The 19,474-nt window shown below is 35.3% G+C and overlaps 1 protein-coding gene across 2 annotated transcripts; it reads left to right on the forward strand.

The window, feature by feature from the left end:
* The first annotated feature begins 7,609 nt into the window (after positions 1–7,609).
* Positions 7,610–16,786, forward strand: eIF4EHP (eukaryotic translation initiation factor 4E homologous protein). Of its 2 annotated transcripts, XR_015070434.1 has the most exons (7): positions 7,610–7,760; positions 7,840–8,014; positions 11,629–11,793; positions 12,651–12,773; positions 14,065–14,216; positions 14,439–15,200; positions 15,632–16,520. XR_015070434.1 is itself a non-coding variant. In XM_085945095.1 (6 exons), exons 1-6 carry the CDS (start codon positions 7,750–7,752, stop codon positions 14,488–14,490), a joined length of 678 nt encoding a protein of 225 aa, XP_085801221.1. In that variant the 5' UTR covers positions 7,610–7,749; the 3' UTR covers positions 14,491–16,786. The 2 variants fall into 2 exon arrangements, 1 of the variants encoding a protein (XP_085801221.1); XM_085945095.1 differs by having other exon boundaries at positions 14,439–16,786.
* The last annotated feature ends 2,688 nt before the right edge of the window (positions 16,787–19,474 follow it).

The following is a 19,474-nucleotide window of genomic DNA, read 5'->3' on the forward strand; positions in this document are numbered from 1 at the left end:
GTCAAAAAAAATCAAAACCTTAGTGCTCGGCCGTAGTGGTTTGGCGGGCGCGGCGCGGCGGCGTCTTGCGAAACTCAAACGTATAACCGTGTGTATTATGGCCCAAAAAGACACTGTCTACGAACATTTCACACACGGTTATACGTTTGAGTTTCGCAAGACGCCGCCGCGCCACGCTCGCCAAACCACTACGGCTGAGCACTTAGGCCTACCACGCATGGACGATTACATAACCGGTCGGTAGCATTCGGACAATCGTTAGTTTCCTCGCGCATGATCCAATTTATTACCGGCCAGTATTTTTGAGCGCGCATGGCGTGATATACATCGGTGGCAATGCGCGCGCACTGAAGATATGCGTCCGCACCAAAAAATTGCGCACGCGATAAGATGGTAAGAAACGTCAAAATGGATTTTGTAAAGCTTATATATATAAAGGTTTCGTATAGATTATCAAACTGTTTTAAAATGTGGGTGTATAATATATGAAGCGCCTAGTTTCAAAAGCCCTTAAAACGGTTTTCATAAAATTTTGAGTTAGATATATATTTAGAGATATGTTTTTGTCCACTATATGTTGGACAAAGTTATAGTTTCAAAAAAAGCCTAAAACTCTCAATATTTATTATCAAAAATTAGGCTTAATTTCAAAACCCCCTAAAACAGTTTTCGTGTGAATTTCAAATCTCCCTAAAATGAATAAGCCAATTAGCGGCTGCTCTGATGGTCATGTGATACGGATTTCAATATGTCTACCGGAACTAAATTAAAGTGACTTCATGTTGATCGCTCTGTAGGTTAATAGTGTTTTTCGATATTTATAATGAATATTGAATTGATTATTGTGTTGAAACGTCAGCCCAATGAGTGAAGAAAGCGTTTAGAAAGAAAATAAATATGGGAAATCAATATCGAACGCCAAAAACGGCAAGTGAATATTGACAATTTCTGCGTGTTATTTGTCCAATAATACAGTAGTGTCTCATCATACTGTCCCTATTGTTGATTATAACATTAATTGATTTAAAATAATTACAGTTTACCATTGAAAACGTTAAATATGTACCAATTGACTAAATACTTTTTTCACATATTTTATTAATTATAAGGACCGGTTTTACCAACTTATTATTTTCTATACAAATATTTAAAAATGCATAATAACAAAATATAAAGTAGGGACAGCCACTAACTAGAATATAAATAATTATATGTACACAATACCTATACCATTCATCCGATTACGATAAAACTTTGGTAAGTTACTGTGTGCACATCTGCCAAGGTTTCTGAATTAGAAAAATCATCTTCTTCTTCATTCTATTTTCTTCTATTCGTATGCGTTGCTATACCATTCATCCGATTGCGATGAAACTTCCGTCAGTTGCTGTGCTCACACTCGCGAAGGTTTCTGAATAATGGTTGTACTAATTCAGAAACCTTTCCGGGCGTCCGCACAACAAGTCACCAAAGTTTCACTGAAATCGGATGAATTGTATAGGAACGTATACAAATATAAGAAGATAGAATAAAAGAAGAAGAAGAAAAAGAAGATAGTTGTACTAATTCAGAAACCTTTGCGGGTGTGCGCACAGCAACTGAAGAAAGTTTCACTCCAATCGGGTGAATGGTATAGGAACGCATACAAATAGAAGAAGAAAAATATGGTTGTACTAATTCAGAAACCTTCGCGGGTGTGCGCACAGCAACTGAAGAAAGTTTCACTTCAATCGGGTGAATGGTATAGGAACGCATACAAATAGAAGAAGAAGAAGATGGTTGTACTAATTCAGAAACCTTTGCGGGTGTGCGCACAGTAACTGACGAAAGTTTCATCGCAACCGGATGAATGGTATAGGAACGCACACGCATACAAGAAGATAGAAAAGTAGAAGAAGAAGATGGTTGTACTAATTCAGAAACCTTCATGGGTGTGCGCACAGCAACTGACGAAAGTTTCGTCGCAATCGGATGAATTTTATAGGAGCCATATGAGTAAAAGAAGATAGAATGAAGAAGAAGAAGAATACGGTTATATTAATTCAGAAACCTTTACGGGTGTGCGCACAACCACTGACGAAAATTTCACTGCAATCGGGTGAATGGTATAGGAACCATACGAATAAAAGAAAATAGAATGAAGAAGATGATTTTTCTAATTCAGAAACCTTGGCAGATGTACACACAATAACTCACCGGTTTCAGAATGATGGTTGTTCTAATTCAGAAAAAGAAGATAGTTGTACTAATTCAGAAACCTTCGCGGGTGTCCGCACAGCAACTGACGAAAGTTTCATTGCAATCGGATGAATGGTATAGGAACGCACACGAATACAAGAAGATAAGATAGAAGAAGAAGAAGATGGTTGTAATAATTCAGAAACCTTCGCGGGTGTGCGCACAGCAACTGGCGAAAGTTTCATCGCAATCGGATGAATGGTATAGGAGTCAAACAAATAAAATAAGATAGAATGAAGAAGAAAAAAATATAGTTTTTCCAATTCAAAAACCTTCGCGGGTGTGCACATAATAACTCACCAAAGTTTCATTGCAATCGGATGAATGGTATAGGAACGCATACGGGACAAACAAACATTCATTGTTTTATATAAGTATAGACTACTGTTCTATTTCATTATTATTTGTAATATTTTTAATTATGTAATTTGTAATATGTATGTATTCTATATCGTTAAGATAATAATTTATATTGTTAATTTTAGTTACCTACTTCGAATAAATATTTTTTTAATTTGTACAAAACATATTTATTTTTTCTCCAAGAAATATAACCACAGGACGCCTTTTGCAATTTCCTCATGCGCCCCTCCATGCATTACCCCCTAAAATCATACATGTTAATTTCAAAAACCCTAAAACGGTAGTTGAGTTTCAAAGTCCCCTAAAATGAAAATCATTTGATTTTTAATATATTCTCTCAGTAAAATATGCGAAAAGTGAGTAAAGGATACTAAATATTATACTCTTTATAGTGTATAAATCAAATAATAAATACATAAAGTTTAGGCATTCAATAGATATGACTTTTTCTCACTTTTCTCAGAACTGTCAAAAGTCGTTTTAAGGGCTTTTGAAACTAGACGCTTCATTTTATTAATTTATAAAGAAACAAACTGAAAAAAATGGGACTGGTACGCGCATGCAAGCCAATAGGTACGCATCGATGAATTGTCAAATGTGGATCTCGTAACGGTTCGATGTATGCGTGTACTCCATACGACCGCGTCACTTGTGCGTGCTTGTGTGAGTGCACTCTCGGCCGGCTATGACGTATCTTGCGCGGGCTCTCATTTAAAAGCATTGCCAATGGGGCCCTGGCCGGTTAGAATCGATGTAAAATTTTGTGTCTGAACACATATTTACAACTCAGCCGTTTGCTCGATCGTCCATGCGCGGGGTTGCATTGCATGGTTACAACTCCTCGATTGTTGAACGTGGGCATTTTCGCCAAAGTTTGTACATGTTTGAAATTTGGGTAATATTATTTTTTCACTCAAATTAACCATTTTTATATAGCTAGAAGATTCCTTGTTCTATTGCTCAATTGGTGATAGCAATTTTTCAGCAAAATATTGATTAATACAATATTTATATCATTTTTATTATGAAATTGGGCATAATAAGTTTCCGTTCCGTGACTACGAAACTTAGCTTTTAAAACATGAATGAAACACTTTTTATCACTTAAAAGAGCTCTATTAGATTAAAAAAACCATACACTTCAAAATAAAACTACAAATAGTCAAAAAATATTATTGAATTTTAATTCTTGGGCACATTTCGTTCCCCTCCGTTACCCTATGTCTATAATGGCAGAGCATTTTTCCTTTAGTATTTGAAAAAACCAATCAATGTTCGTTCTGCTATTTTTTTAAAGACAATAATCACTTTTACTAAATTTTATTGGAAAAATAAATAAGTTTCGTTATTTAATAATCAAATGAAAAATAGTTAACGTTCAACTTTTTTGGGGACATTTTCGGAATGGAACGAAATGGTAACGGAGTGTAATTTGTAAAGCTTAAGTTACATGTTAACATAAAAACAAATTTTTGTTTTATGAAATTTATTTGAATTTTTTGATAGACAGATAAATATTCAACGTGCGTCAAAATAACAAAACAAATCAAACTTAATCACTAAAATAGACATATTTTATAATAAATTTCACAATACTTGTAAAATAAGGTAGGTAATAATTTTGACACACTATACATTACCATAACTTTATTTGGCATTTATATTATTTGTAACTCAGATAAAAAATATTTTTAAGCAAATTAACAATATATGAAAAAAAAAATCAGCAAGGGATTCAGACGCGAGTTCCTAGCGCGGCACGGAGTATATAACTTTTACGAAAATAATTATAGTCAAACTCGGTTATTACGATCTCGGACATAGCGAGATCTCGGATGTAATAACGAAACATTTGTTGACAATTGGTTTATGATTTTCGCCATACATTTAATTTTTTCACTGTTATAACGAGCAACTTATCGGATATACCGAGCTAAAATACTGTTAATGTGTCGACCGTTTTAAAACATTTCGACCCTAAGCAATAAAATCCGATTGGACAGGATGCCGCCGGGGTCGGATTACGTTTATGACACTAGTAAAGTGTCTAAGTACCTACCTTATTGGTGTTTCACCGACAATAATAAAAAAGTATCCACGCATATGGTTGAAAAATCCAAGGTTTGTGAAGTCCGTAGGTACCTACCAGCGTTAATTACAATAAACAACTTCTTTTGTAGTTTATGAATGCCATGCTCGTTTCGGGGATTTTTACGATGGTTTCCAAATTTTTTATTTTCGACTTTTTGTGTAATGTGACATGCTCATTTAAAAATACCTATTCTCTGATATAACGAGTAACGCTTATAACAAGCAAATTCAGTCGGTCCCATCTTCCTCGTAATAACCAAGTTCGACTGTATGTTGTCTTGAAATTTAATTGTATTCATCAACATAAAATGTGGCTATACAGGTTGATTGTAATCAAGACGTACTTTTCTGACATTTCGTGAATACCTACAGTTCTAGGTATTAAATCTAATCGAGTACACATTTCTGTTAAACGTGACAAAAAAATACTTTTTCATACATTTTTATAAATTTCTATGCCTAAAATGTATGGAGAAGTTTTAAAATTTTGGTGGCGTATAACAGAAAGAGTATGACAGAGCCAGTGCCTGTCTCGCAATTATTTCAGTCTGGTGTTTTTTCTTTTCCTTCTGTTGTTTTTTTTTTATCTCCATACTTTTATGTGCGCTATTTTTGCGTATTCAGACATATCACATACTTTTTTAATCTTTATTATATTATTATATTATAGTCAGGTTATTTTCTATATTTTTTAATGAAAATATTTTTGTTTTTCATACGAACAGACAAAATAAAATTTTTTATAATCTATGAAGAACTAAACACACACTGTAAACCCAACTTTATGCATGCCATTTCGTTACTTTTACATTCCACATATACGTTACCACCAATATAGTTTCGGAATGGAAGTAACGGATTCTGTTTCAGAAGTGTTTGAAGCCAAAATTTAGCTTAGTTTTATTGTTAAACCTGCGATATGTTTTATTATATCTGTAGTATGAAAGATAAGCTCCATATGTGTAGTATGTGAAATAGAAATATGTGTTTTCTTACCTTATAAATCGTGGTAACAGTAGTGGAACTTCTTAAATGACCAACCCAGAAAGCAACCTGTTCCGATAGCGATACCGACACACACCAACAATTTAAAGTGTACATGGCGATCAGTGTTATACAAAAATGTTGCTACATTAAAAAAAAACATATTTATAGTGAAAATTTTTCGCCTTCATGCTAAAATCGTGGTAACGGAATGTGGAGTTCCACTTTTTCAAATATCCTGGGACACACTTTAAACGTGATTTTTTTTCAATATTGGTACAAATTTACGAAAAAACTATATATTTTCCAAAAATATATAATGTAAGCTGTTGAAAACACTACGAATTTAATTTTACACACTCAAAATTAATGACGAAATCAGACTTTGTTTATTTGAATTTATGGGTGGGACATGGTAAAAACGCACTACCTTTCGATCTAAATAATCAATTAAAAATATATACAGGTCAGATAGTTGTATTTAACTGATTGAATAGAGTAAATTAATAAATTTGCATGTTAAAAGTACATAACTTTCCAACATTTTATAATATAATAACTATGAAAAAATCAATCAAAGTCATGGGACATGCCAAAAACGCAATGTACAAACTTTGGCGAAAATGCCCACGTACGATAATAAACCGTTCATGCGCGGTAGGCCTAAGTGCTCGGCCGTAGTGGTTTGGCGGGCGCGGCGCGGCGGCGTCTTGCAAAACTCAAACGTATAACCGTGTGTACTATGCCCCAAAAAAGACACTGTTTACGAACATTTCACACACGGTTATATGAGTTTCTCAAGACGCCGCCGCGCCGCGCCCGCCAAACCACTACGGCTGAGCACTTAGGGATTCTTTTCGGAAAGAGTTAAAAAAAAAAGTAGAGGAAAGTCCACATAGCGGTGGCGGGAGAGATGAAGTAGGTACCTATATGAGCCATCATTGTGGTATTACGATCTGCTGCTCTTCACGAAGGACCAAGAGTTTCCAACGGCAAACATGTCAAATATGGATTAGGAGATCGGGGATATTGAGGATGAATCTGTAATCAAATGATGAACTACTGTTCATTCTTAAATCATTTTTTAAATCATCGGGATAGTTTTGACGTAGGTAATTTACAAATTAAGGGTAGGTGATCAAAACACCGTCTATATTCTTTAACCCAGACTTTTCGTTTTTTGTTTTGACTTTAACTTATACTTGCGCCTGCACAAGCTCAGCTAGTATAATAGTTCTTCTTTGTATATCCATTTATAATGTACAAATTAAGTGTGTATATATAGATGCCTTCTTGTATAAAAATAAAGCTAAACTGGTTCACGCGTTATATTTTGGTTATGTTGTGTGCGGAAGGATTTGATTAAATTGTTTTATCTCAAGAATGGTTTGTTTACGAAACTGTGTTTGAGCTAAAAATGTCAAAATGCAGTGTGTCAAAATAACACACTCACACACACCATGCTAAAACCGTTGAATTGTTGTACGCTCCAACGACTTCCACGATCACGCTGTAATGAACGCGCGATATGCCTTTAGACGCTCAATCCTGGCGCGTGCTCCTCAAAATATGCGCAAAACGTTGCAGTATCGCGATGGATATAGTTGACATGTAAATTGTACTAGCAGACATCTGACACGTGTGATATTACGCGCTCAATATCGGGTTCCGGCGCGTACGCTCCTGAGCATGCGGTAAAGAATGTGTGTGTAAAGGCCGCTAATAATCATTTTTTTTCATGCGACTGTATAAAAAAATGCTTTGACAATATATTTGAAATTACACTTTCCGTTAATTTAAAAAATCAATCGTATTTTTAACAAATTAGACCGCGTCGTTGTGTTAAAATAAAACCGCTATTGGATCGGTCTAAAAGTAATTTAGTCTATGATATGTATTTAAAAAATGGCAATAAAATTTCTAGGCTAGCAACATTAATAAAGAGGCTGCCATAAATTAGAATTGAATATCGCATTGAAAACCACTTTCTGCGAATTATCAGGAAAATACCTGTGATATTTTTACTTAAAAAGTTTATATAAAAGCTCAACCACGTGTTTCTCAAGGATAACTATGTCTAATAAGTAATATACCTTATTTCATTTACGGAAGTCGCTGTCATATTATACCATTCCCTGTGTTTATAACCTCAATTTTCTCCAGCATCAAAGATGGAACTCCAGACACTGACAATGACAGCCCCCATGACTTATCGCCCGAGCAGTTATCTCCCGTTGAAATCCCTGCGAACGAACACAAACTACAATACCCGTACTGGTTGTGGTTCAGGAAGCCCGGACCCGGTTTGCGAAACGCCTCAGTACGAGGTTATGAACAGGTTGACGAATTGACTATTATTGATAACATAAAAATGACGTGGCTGTCTAAACTTATTATAGAATTATACTTAGAGCGAGCACGTAATCGCATTTAATCGAAAATGCATCGGTCAGTGATATTAATGTTACTTTTTCTTAATATGTACAAGTTTACTAAAGTATGTAGGTTGGTGGTGCCAACCAAAACACATTCTAAATTGAGAACATTGACGAGGCTTCATAACTTGCCAAATAAGTTGTACAATTTAATAATACTTATGTCTATTCATAGCAAAGAATTTGGACTATATTTATTGGTAAATTTGTGCTTGACGGGTGTGGTGTTAAACTCAAAAATAATATTTATGTTTACAATCGCAGGTGTTGTGCAAAATGAATTGAATGAGTGATAAATGAATTCAGTATGATGGCCTGGTTTAGATGAATCACTTTTAGTAAGTACCAAAATGATATATACAGATTATTTAAATGTCCATCGAAAGGCATGCCAACTGATACAACTCGGCCCCTTAGGGTAAACCACAAAAAAAATATCGAACGTTCACGCATTGCCCTTATTGCTATCAAAACTCTTTGTTATCTCATTGTCAGGCACGCTCACAAAGGGAGGTGGTGGGGTTCGGGTCCACACCCCCTCTTAGGAACGGAAAAAATACAAATTATTTAGATGAATAGAATATAACATCTTCCCCTTCATCATGACTGAGGATCGTGACTTGGATAATTTGGATGTCAAACAGCTTTCTCAACAGGTTGTCCCCACTCCTCTAACCATTCTACGACGCGCAAGGCATGTGAAATTAATGAATTGGTTCAACTATATGGGACATCCAATTCTGATGTGACTTGTTTAAAAGTCAAAGCAGCGTGGACGACACAAACGGACACTAACGATCCTAATAATTACTTATAATTTTTAAGCCACGCACATTCGATAACAACTTGTAGATGTGACAGCTCGCAATAATTCATTGGTTTGTACCCCTAGTTATACCTGTAGGTCAGCTGTATATCGCTCTAAGTGTGGAATGTCTGGGTATGGGGAATATACCTGGAAAATTCTGGTGTCCACGTAATGTGGAAGTCAGTGGCACCTGCTAGATTTTGTTAACTGTGACCCTTAAAATCAATAACATCTTAATATGGATATTTTTTCAAAATGGACCACCCCAAACTATTTTTCTGTGCCTATATATCGTCGCTGTAGATGTCAAGGGAGCCAAGCCACAAATTTGGCGAAAATGAGTAAAGTACATAATCAAAAGCCTGCACGAGAATAGCGAATGCTGTGTCAGAATTGGAGACACTGTCACGGAATGGTTCGGGGTCACGACCGGAGTCAGACAGGGTTGTGTCCTTGCACCGTTTCTCTTTATCATTCTCTTTGACCTCATACTACGGAAGTCAATACCACCCGACCGAGGCATACCTGTTACCCCCACGGTGAAGCTATGCGACCTGGAATACGCCGATGATGCTGTCCTATTCGACAACTCAATCGAGGGCATTCAAGAGACAATCGACAGGTTGCATAACAACTCCTCTCGCGTTGGTTTGAAAATCAACGCGAAGAAAACCAACGTCTTGTGCAATAGCACCTGTCCTGATCCAGATTTCCCTCTGATTAGCGATGGACAGAGCATCGAGAGCGTCGACAGCTTCAAGTACCTGGGGGTACACATCACGGGAGATGGCATTTTGCAGAAAGAGCTCGCTATCCGAATGGGAATGGCTGGAGCAACATTCAACTCGATGCGAAATGTCTGGGACTCACGATTGTACTCGGTCAAAACCAAATGCCGCCTATTCGACGCTTGCATTCTGACGGTGCTGCTTTACGGTAGCGAATCATGGCACCTTACGAAGGCTCAGAGCAACCGTATACTGAGCTTCGAAAACAGATGTTTGCGACGAATACTGGGTGTGCGGTGGTATGACTTTAGGAGCAACGAGGAGATAAGAGAACGTACCAAGCAGCCTCTCATCACGCTGAAAGTGAAGAGGCGACGTTGGACCTGGCTCGGCCACGTGCTGCGGATGCCAGAAGAGAACTTTAACCTGGCTTGCCTGTTCTTCAAGCCGACCGGATTCCGGCGTCCTGGAAGGCCGCTAAATACAATCTACAGAGTGTATACGGCGTGGTGTCCATATGCTCCAGTTAAGGGGCGGATATGGGCAAAGAAGAAGAAGAAGAAGAGTAAAGTACACAAAAGCATTTTAAAATCATCAAAGATGCAGTGGTCAATGGATTTAAGCCACAAAACTCTTTTGACTACCACACACGTGTGCCAACTGTACATTTCAATATTCAGTGGTCAAGAGATATAACACATAACTTCTAAGATACAATTTTTTTTAGTTATTTGTACAAAATAATAAAAAGATTACACCACGAAGTATATTCTATGTTGAAAGTTTCACCGTTATATCTTTAAAAACAAAAAAGTTCTATAAAAAAATTGTTACTTTTCTTTGTTACACAAAATCTTTGAGTGCCTGTTTCTCAACAATATGATTTTGTGGACTGGCTCCCTTGACATCTACGGCGACGATATAATAGATTAACGGCATATTTTTTGACCACAAAGAATCTATTAGAGAAGATTGATAGAACTAATAACAAAAAAGATTGGAAAGTGATCATTCATCATCCGTATACAAGTCTAAAGCGGCGTATACTGAACGATCCACGCACCCTGTCCACCCTGCCATCTCCTTGGGCTGTACAGTATCTTTCTCAAATGATGGCATTTAATAAAATTATCCTATATAAGGCACCTATTTATTAAAAATTTCTATGTGGAAACTACTGACCACAAAGAATTAATTGTAGATTTCAGATTGATAGCATCAATGCCAAAAAAATAGTTTTAAAATACAGAGCTGTGATGGATGACGACTAGGGTATGCCATTTTAGTGCATCCCAATGACCCACTAGTGTGAATTTTACTACCAAAGCCTTGGTAGACACTTACCTGTGAATACACAACTACTTCATTGTATATTTTACTACAGGCGGTCCTCGACTTTTGTTTTTACTACTTTCACACAAATTGCCATTTCATACGGTTCTGAAAGTTTAGATTTTTGATAATCTTGCATTACGACACGTGATGTTACGTTATGCGTTTTTCCAGTTTATGTTTGTATATAAACATGAGTGAGAAACGGAGAAACTGCAGTGTTGATATGGACAAAAAGACGTTAAGAACTCTTAAACTTCCTACGATCGAGGCAAAGATGGAAATAATTAGGCATTCTGAAAGCGGTGAATCTTTTGCTTCAATCGGCCGTTTGTATGACTTAAGCCAGTCTACGATATGTTCAATTTTGGAAAATAAGATTACCTATAATAATTAAAGAATATGTTGAAAATTATGGAAACATATCTTCAAAGACATGGAATTTCAAACAAGTAAAGGCTGTTTCGGCAGAGGTAATCTTTACATTATATTAAATTCTCTGGAGAAGCTGCCAGTTCAGATAAAGAAGCTGTGTTAGTAACCAATTATATACGAAAGTCGAGGACCGTCCGTATGTGTTTTCAGTCTTATGTGACCATGCATTTATGTTGAATAGTATTGATTTCAAATGATTTTTGTAACATTTCAGGCACTGCAACTGGTGGGTCAGTTTGCAACCGTGGAACAGTGGTGGGCTATGTACAGCTATCTCGTTCGACCGGAAGATCTACCCCCCGACGCCTCCTTTAATTTATTTAAGCTCGGCATACGACCAATGTGGGAGGACGAAGCTAATATTAATGGCGGAAAATGGGTTAGTTTATTTATAAATACATACACCACATTATAGGTGAGATCGGCGGCCCTCTTAGCCCAATGAGCAAGGCACTGGCTTTTCATGCCGCGGTCGAGTTTCATTCCCGGTGAGGTCACTCGCAATACATTTGTGAAATTTTGTCAAGCCTGGGTGTGTTTCTGAGATGTGTTTCAATAATATAAAAAAAAAGATTCGATAGTTTAGGCAGGAAAGAAGAGGGCGCTGAGCTAGACAAGACAATTCAACATGCGTGATTAAACACTCATGGGAAAAAATTGGACCACGCACCCTAATTATACCACTGTACCTTTGTAATTCTATTAATATGTTTGTATAATAACTGTGAAACCTTGATTTCATGTTGTTAAAGGTACTGACAAAAAAAACCTAAATAAAGGGAAAATGTAAATTGAAAATCTTGAAAAAATAAATACTTTTTTGGTACTGTTCGGTTATACGGAATACCGCGGAAATCGCATTTTGAAAATAGCCGATAAACTGGATTATTTGTTAGGTTAACCTAACCAAACCTAACCTAACCCAAACTAACAAATAATCCAGTTTATCGGCTATTTTCAAAATGCGTTTTCCGCTGTATTCCGTATAACCGAACAGTACCACTTTTTTTTATTAAAAATCATTCAAATTGGTTTTGAGCATATTATGTCAACATATTCTTTTATCTTTTCGAGAATGCTCCTTGAACTGGCAAAGTCCTTTGTTGAAACATTTGTATGGGCGTAAACACTTGTAAACATTTGTATGGGTATCAGTATGTCAGGGCAGTCATTACAAAAATAGATAGTAATACATATTCGTAATGTCAATTAACCTTTGTTTATTTCTTTTTACAGGTAATTAGATTAAGAAAAGGTCTAGCGTCTAGAGCGTGGGAAGACTTATGCATGGCAATGCTAGGAGAACAATTTATGGTTGGCTCCGAGATATGCGGAATAGTTATAAGTATCAAATTCCAGGTAAATAAAATCTTTATTGATTAAATCTATGCAAATGCTAATATGTAATGGACTCACTATTATAGTCCACCTTTTTCGGTTGTCACAAGTTATTTTGACTTGTCACACCATTATCAAAGCTAATATTTAGATATTTATGATAATGGTGTGACAACCGATGTAGCTATCGACTATATGAAATAATTTGTGGAATATCATAATATAATAAATTGGCTGCTATTATGTAGAAAAGAACCGGTCCACATTCAACTCAAACTGAGATAATGAGGCTTAAAATTCGGAGCACGGTTCATTTATATTAGTAAATTTGTACATTTAAATGTGAATGTAGAGGATGAATGTTTAATTGACTTGGCGTGGATACCAAAAAAGTGCTTCGTAAACAGAAACGGTAATTGTGCCGCAGATGCCGTCATAAGCTTTTCGATCCAATAATTGTTAATTTAAAATTTGAAGTTTTCATACATTTTGATGCATCATTATCACAAACTAAGATTATATTAGGTAATATTAGGCTAGGGTACGTTAGGTTAGGTTTGGTTTTAAAAGAAAGTTATAAAATCTCATGACGGCATCTGCGGCACATTTACCACTGAAACTGTTTAGTTTCTATTCTACAAAATAAACTTTGCCAAACCTTATTGAGATACAGGTCGTGTACTATCACATGACGTCACAGTAAGCTGCCACTACGGGACAAAACGGTGTAATGTCATTTTTATTGGTGTCAAAAATGTTACCAGACTGATGCTCCCGTCCCGTAGCACGGGTTTGAACCTTTAAACGAACATTGTCAATTGGCAAAATCTGCCGAAATATATAATAATAATATAGCAAGTAATTTTTACGTACGCACACGTAGAAACTATTACAATTATTTGAAATTAGCATGAATAATGAATAGTAATTCAAAATGCTAATACATTAGAGTCGGCACTCTCCATCATTGAATTTACAGAGGTGGTGGTCGTTCAAAATATTCTGCAAAATGACAAAACCATAGACATTTGTCGCCATGACAGTATGCGACGTGCATCTAAATATAATCACAAATTTAGTCACATTTTATGTCTGAAGTAATCACTACAGTGTGTTCATTAAATGATTTTCATTCATAAAAAATTTAATAGAAAATTTGTCGATTGGTTTGTTAACTTCGTGTGTATTGTCTACACTTTACTATAAGTAGTTGATCCAGTCAACGTTAGTTCTTAAGATATTTACAGGAGTGTCTTTCAGCTTATTATGTCTTATAACACTGGAAGTTAAATAATCAGTATGACATTTTCAGGAAGACATAATCTCTATCTGGCACAAGACATCTTCGGACCAGGTGGTGAGCACTCGCATCAGGGACACTCTGAGGAGGGTGCTGCACCTGGCCCCCGGAACCTTATTAGAATATAAAACACACACTAAATGTCTCAAACAGGGATCAAAAACGTAAGTTTTGTTATGAATGTTATTTTTACTATGAATGTAATTATTTCAAATGCAACTCACCAACTTTATCTATCCAATAAATTTTTTTTTTAATGAATAATATACAAGATTTCATTGAAAACAATTATTCAAAATCAAAGCGATCCGCCTTGTTAAGTAGTTGTGTGTACTAAATGTTATGAAGAATTGTCATTACTAATGTGGCTTTTATTATTGTTTCAGGACGGCATCCGGTACTTCCCCTGATGAGAATTCTACGAACACCACGAGTTGAGAATAGTTCAAGTTCTTTAATCTGTAGGAAAGCTGTGGAAACCTTTTATACTGTACTCGTGTCATTGTCGTTATCAAATCGGAACATCATTGACATTTATCAGTACACTTCTTGACCCTAAAGAAGCTTTCAGATGACATCACAAAGGACAAACAAATTTTGGTCAAAATCCAATATACTAATACCTGTATTGATCCACTGTTGGCTGGCACTGGTTTTGTTCTGCAAGGATTTACGTGGCCTGATTTTTCAGTATATATTCTGGTTATATGAGTATTCTTCTTCTACTTGATGCATAATTTAAAAAAAAACTATTTTAACTAAAGCTGCCTGTCGACACAGAACACCTGACGTTACGTTTAACCGCGCCGCATGCCTCTCGACTCTTTCGCTGTACGAAGTGTAGGAGCCTGTTGGTGGGGAATAAGGGATAAAAACTCAATGACTTGTAATTATGCCGGCGAGCATACTAAAACTTCCTAAATCAAAATCATTTGACAACGTGAGACAGCCCTCAAAAATGTACCTGAGTAATTTGTAATTTACTATGACAGATCGCCTGTGATAAAAACATAATAAATTGGTACTGTGATGGCAGACGGTTATAACTGCAGTTTTTTCACTTTTTAAGTTTTCTCCCATAATATGTTCCAAATCGTACATTCTTTGATGTGGAAAAATATTAGAGCTGCAACTGTACCGGTCACAGAGTAATGTTAAAAGATATCTACATCTGACCAAATGTGAAAAAGTTGATACGGCAAAAAGATATATCTGTTTAAAATGCAAGATAACAATAAAACTTAATCTTTAAAAAAAAGTAAAGATTTGTGTTGGGATGCTGCAGTGCGAAATCTTTACGGTGATAGGCGGCGGCGGCGGCTTGGAAAACTACATCCCCTCCTCTCGTTTGTCAGTACTTTCAATACTTCGAAATCGAGAACCATAGACAAGATACAACACGAGCGCCGCCGCCAGGTCTCACGTTGGAGATTTCGCAGTCTAATTCTGCTTATTTTGATATAAAAAACTTCAAAATAGGTACCTTATAAAACTAACTTGTCAGACTGATTTCAAATCTTTGTTTTTGCTCTCCTGTAAAATTGTGTAAACAGCAGTTATATGCTGTTTGCCATCACAGTACCGAAATATTAAAACTAATCAATTGCCTACCTTAATTTTTAATGATAGGTTTGTTTTAGCGTCATATGCATTACAGTGTTCGCCTATATTCACAGTGGTTTGAATACTGTTCTCACAAGCCCCAATGGTGACCAAATGAATATACTAATATATGATAAAATCAGTGGCTCATCCAAATTTATTACAATAGATTTGTCGTGACCAACGTCAGATTCACATTTCTTACATAATATTACTTTGTACAAAGTCTTTTTCTGGGCACTACGACCTTGTTTGGGCCTTCGTTACCAGTTAACTTCCATTACAGTATCTAGAGACCGCATTCAACATTATCCATCTATCAGTCAATACTTCTGCCGTCCACTTATTTATGAAAAAGATTTAACTTGATTCCTGTCGAAATTTAACGAGTACTTATTGTGCTTGGCACTATTTTATCGCGGACACTTCCAATGGTATTTTTCTCATGAATTGCGAGTAAGATTTTCGAGGGTTGTAATGTCAATAAACAGCTTTAATACATATTAATTCCATGTTTTATTCAACTGCTTTCTTAACCTGTATAATCCAGAGACAAGAATTAAAAGTCCATAATATTGATCAATGTATTTTTATTGTCTATCACTTACAGGTAGTGTGTCAAACTCTTTCTCAATACATATTTATTTAGCCAAATGCATTTATTAGTTGTTTAAGAATTTGAGATTAATGTTTGTGGCTTTGATACATTTTCAATTTCATTATAATTGCAATGGAGACATTGCACACTGTCGATCCTGTTAATCCAGATAGAGTAGCTACATTTAGTCATGACGTTTGTAATGACATTTAGACGGGTGTGCAGGGCGTGGGGAAATAATTCAATGGTAGATAGAAAGAAGTGAGACAAAAATAATATAATTTGGGTAATTTCCCCACGCCAATATGAACCGCTGAAACTATCTCGCAAACGTCATGACTGAATGTAGCTAGTCTAACAGGAAAACTCATTATATTATGTACTTACCAAAAGCGCGAAAATTTGGGTTGAATGGTGTATATTAAATCAATTTCACTTTGTGACAACAAAAATACACTGTTCAGAGGTTTTGAAATATTTAAATTAAAATTATGAAGGATTCTGCGTCGATGATTTTACCCGTGTAACCAGAAAATCAAAAAAATAAGGCTCGGTCCGAATGAACTCGACCAATACAGTATTCAGCCGATGGCATGCAGATTTTTGAACTTGCGGCAACTATTCGTAAAACTTGTGAATATAAATTTTCTAATTATATGTCTATTTGCCATGTTTTTTATGATAGATATTTATTATTGACATAATATTTTTATAACATTTATTTCATACACCTGTGTTCACTTTATACATATAAAGCTTTGTCGTTTTTCCAATTTCAATACATACATATATATTTTGTAATTTTTCACCTGCCGTTTATTGTAACTGAGTCAATTCAACATAATGTAAAATTATGTAACTCCTTGCATACATTTTTATATATTATTCAAATCAGAAAAATCATTTAAAAATGTATTTGTGCCTGAATATTTTAGTGTCTTTGAAATAATGACGAAGTGTAAAAATTGTGTCTGTTAGCTAATTAATACATAATAGTTCCAGCAAAATTTTTTGGAACCCTGGAATAAAAATTCAATAAATAATACAATATATTGGAGTGTTGTAGGGACTTGTTACGTGCACAAACAAAGTCCGTAGAATATTCCAATACGTATATCTTACGTTTACTAAATTTTCATTGTGGTATACCAAACGGTTTAACCCTGGTACGACTTTATGACACTATTTTTAATTTGTCAGAATTTCTTCGTACACGTAATACACTGGAGACATTTTAATATACATATAATACTGTCATCCTTTAAAATTAATTTGATACAATCATTAGTTTTATTTTAGATTATGTATCACATTTTAATGAAAAACAATTATATTTAATGCAAGGAGCCCATCAGATATGTATTACCCTTTATAATAATAAGGCATGGAACACAGTGCCGAAGGGTGGAAGTAAGCTGTGGAGATTCAACATAAATGGTGCACACTGAACTTTGTCAGACATACTTATTTATTTTCATTGAACTACAAATACAATTTGCAGATGGTGTTAACTAGTTTTTAAAATTCAATTGAACCCTGCCTCAATGAGTTCAATGAAAATAAATAAATATGACTGACAAAGTTTAGTGTGCACTATTTATGTCAGATCTCCACAGTCTACCTCCACCCTTCACCACTGAAACTACATCAAAGATATCTACAATGGATTATATACATGTAACAAGTTTCAAAAGTGTATATTTGTGGTTTTGAACTACATTATTATAGAATTACTTTCACTATAATATAATATGTACATTATTAATTATACCAAGAAATCAACACGACAAGATACAATAATCTTTCATTATGTCTATATCTTCGGGTCTATAGACATACCTCATTCGTTTGATAGTTTTGGCTTGAAACAAGACATGAAAAGCATTGTAATAGGGGATTGTTACAAGTACAGTCGACAATAGCAACCGTAACAATAATCACATCAGACCTGCCCAAATTCCTGCCTGCGCATATTCATGATTAAATGGTTGCATTTCAATTCTGATATGAAATATGTAAATTCTTCCAACTGCATTTCGAGTTTGTTGGTTCATATTTAATGAGGGGGGCATTTATGTGAATGTATATTGTTTTTCAATGTGTGTTTGATCCAGTGCAAGGACGCAATAGAGAAGGCAAATGGCTAACAACCATTTCTCGCAAAAAGTATGTTAATAGAATATTGATCATAATATGCTCCGTTTAGTAGCAAATTGTGGGGTTACTGCTAAAAGTTGGTAAGTCTCGAATTCATGTTATGGAGTAATTGCAATTTGACATGCCCTCTAAAATCAGGAATAATGGTAATTTCTTTGTGCTTTATGCGCATGTTCTATATACTGGGTGACCTTGAATATTTTGCTAGTGTACTTATTTATATATAGACACATAATCCATTGTTAACTTTTTTTTTTTACCACACTCAGGCCACAGTTCAACATATAATTTCTGTTATTTAATGAAATGTGACAAGAATTTAGAACACTCCCATGGCAACATTAAATAGGTTGTACATCACATCTGCCCTTCTCTTGTGTATTCTTCAGTGGCAAGGGGTGGAGGTAGGCTGTTAAGTCTCAACATAAACATAAATAGTGCACACTAAACTTTGTCATCCATACTTATTTGTTTTCGTTGCACTAAGAATTCAATTTGCTGGTTAATTTTAAAATTCAATTAAACCCTGCCTAAGCAAATCATAATAGTTTAGATATGCTATGGGCCATCTGACTAAAATAGTACACACTTTACTTAATAATTGAGTTGGATTAAGGATATGCGTTACAGATGGTGTTGGTTAGTTTTTTTAAAATTCATTAAGCCCTGCCTATACTAAACCACAATCGATAAACAAATATTGTTTGACTGTTATCTACTATGAATAGGATTAGGCAGGGTTTAATTGAATTTAAAAAACTAACAAACACTATCTACACATTGTATTTTTAGTTCAATGAAAACAAATACAACTGACAAAGTTTAGTTTGTACTATTTATGTCGGATCTTAACAGCCTACCTTGTACCTCGGGAGCAGTCATTTTATGCGTCGAGACCTAGCCATAAGGGTTGTTTTTTTGTTATACTTTGTTTTTCATATTATTACTTACGGTACATGATTTGATACACATTTGAAACTTGTTTTCTAAGTATTGTCTGATAGATGTCTATGTGTTACGTTACCCTTTTTTACAATGTTGTAATTTGTGAGGGCCTTTAAGAAC

Source organism: Rhyacophila brunnea, unplaced genomic scaffold, assembly GCF_057557595.1.
Source record: "Rhyacophila brunnea isolate RB1 unplaced genomic scaffold, BYU_Rbru_1.0 scaffold_18, whole genome shotgun sequence".
NCBI classification, from domain to species: Eukaryota; Metazoa; Arthropoda; class Insecta; order Trichoptera; family Rhyacophilidae; genus Rhyacophila; species Rhyacophila brunnea.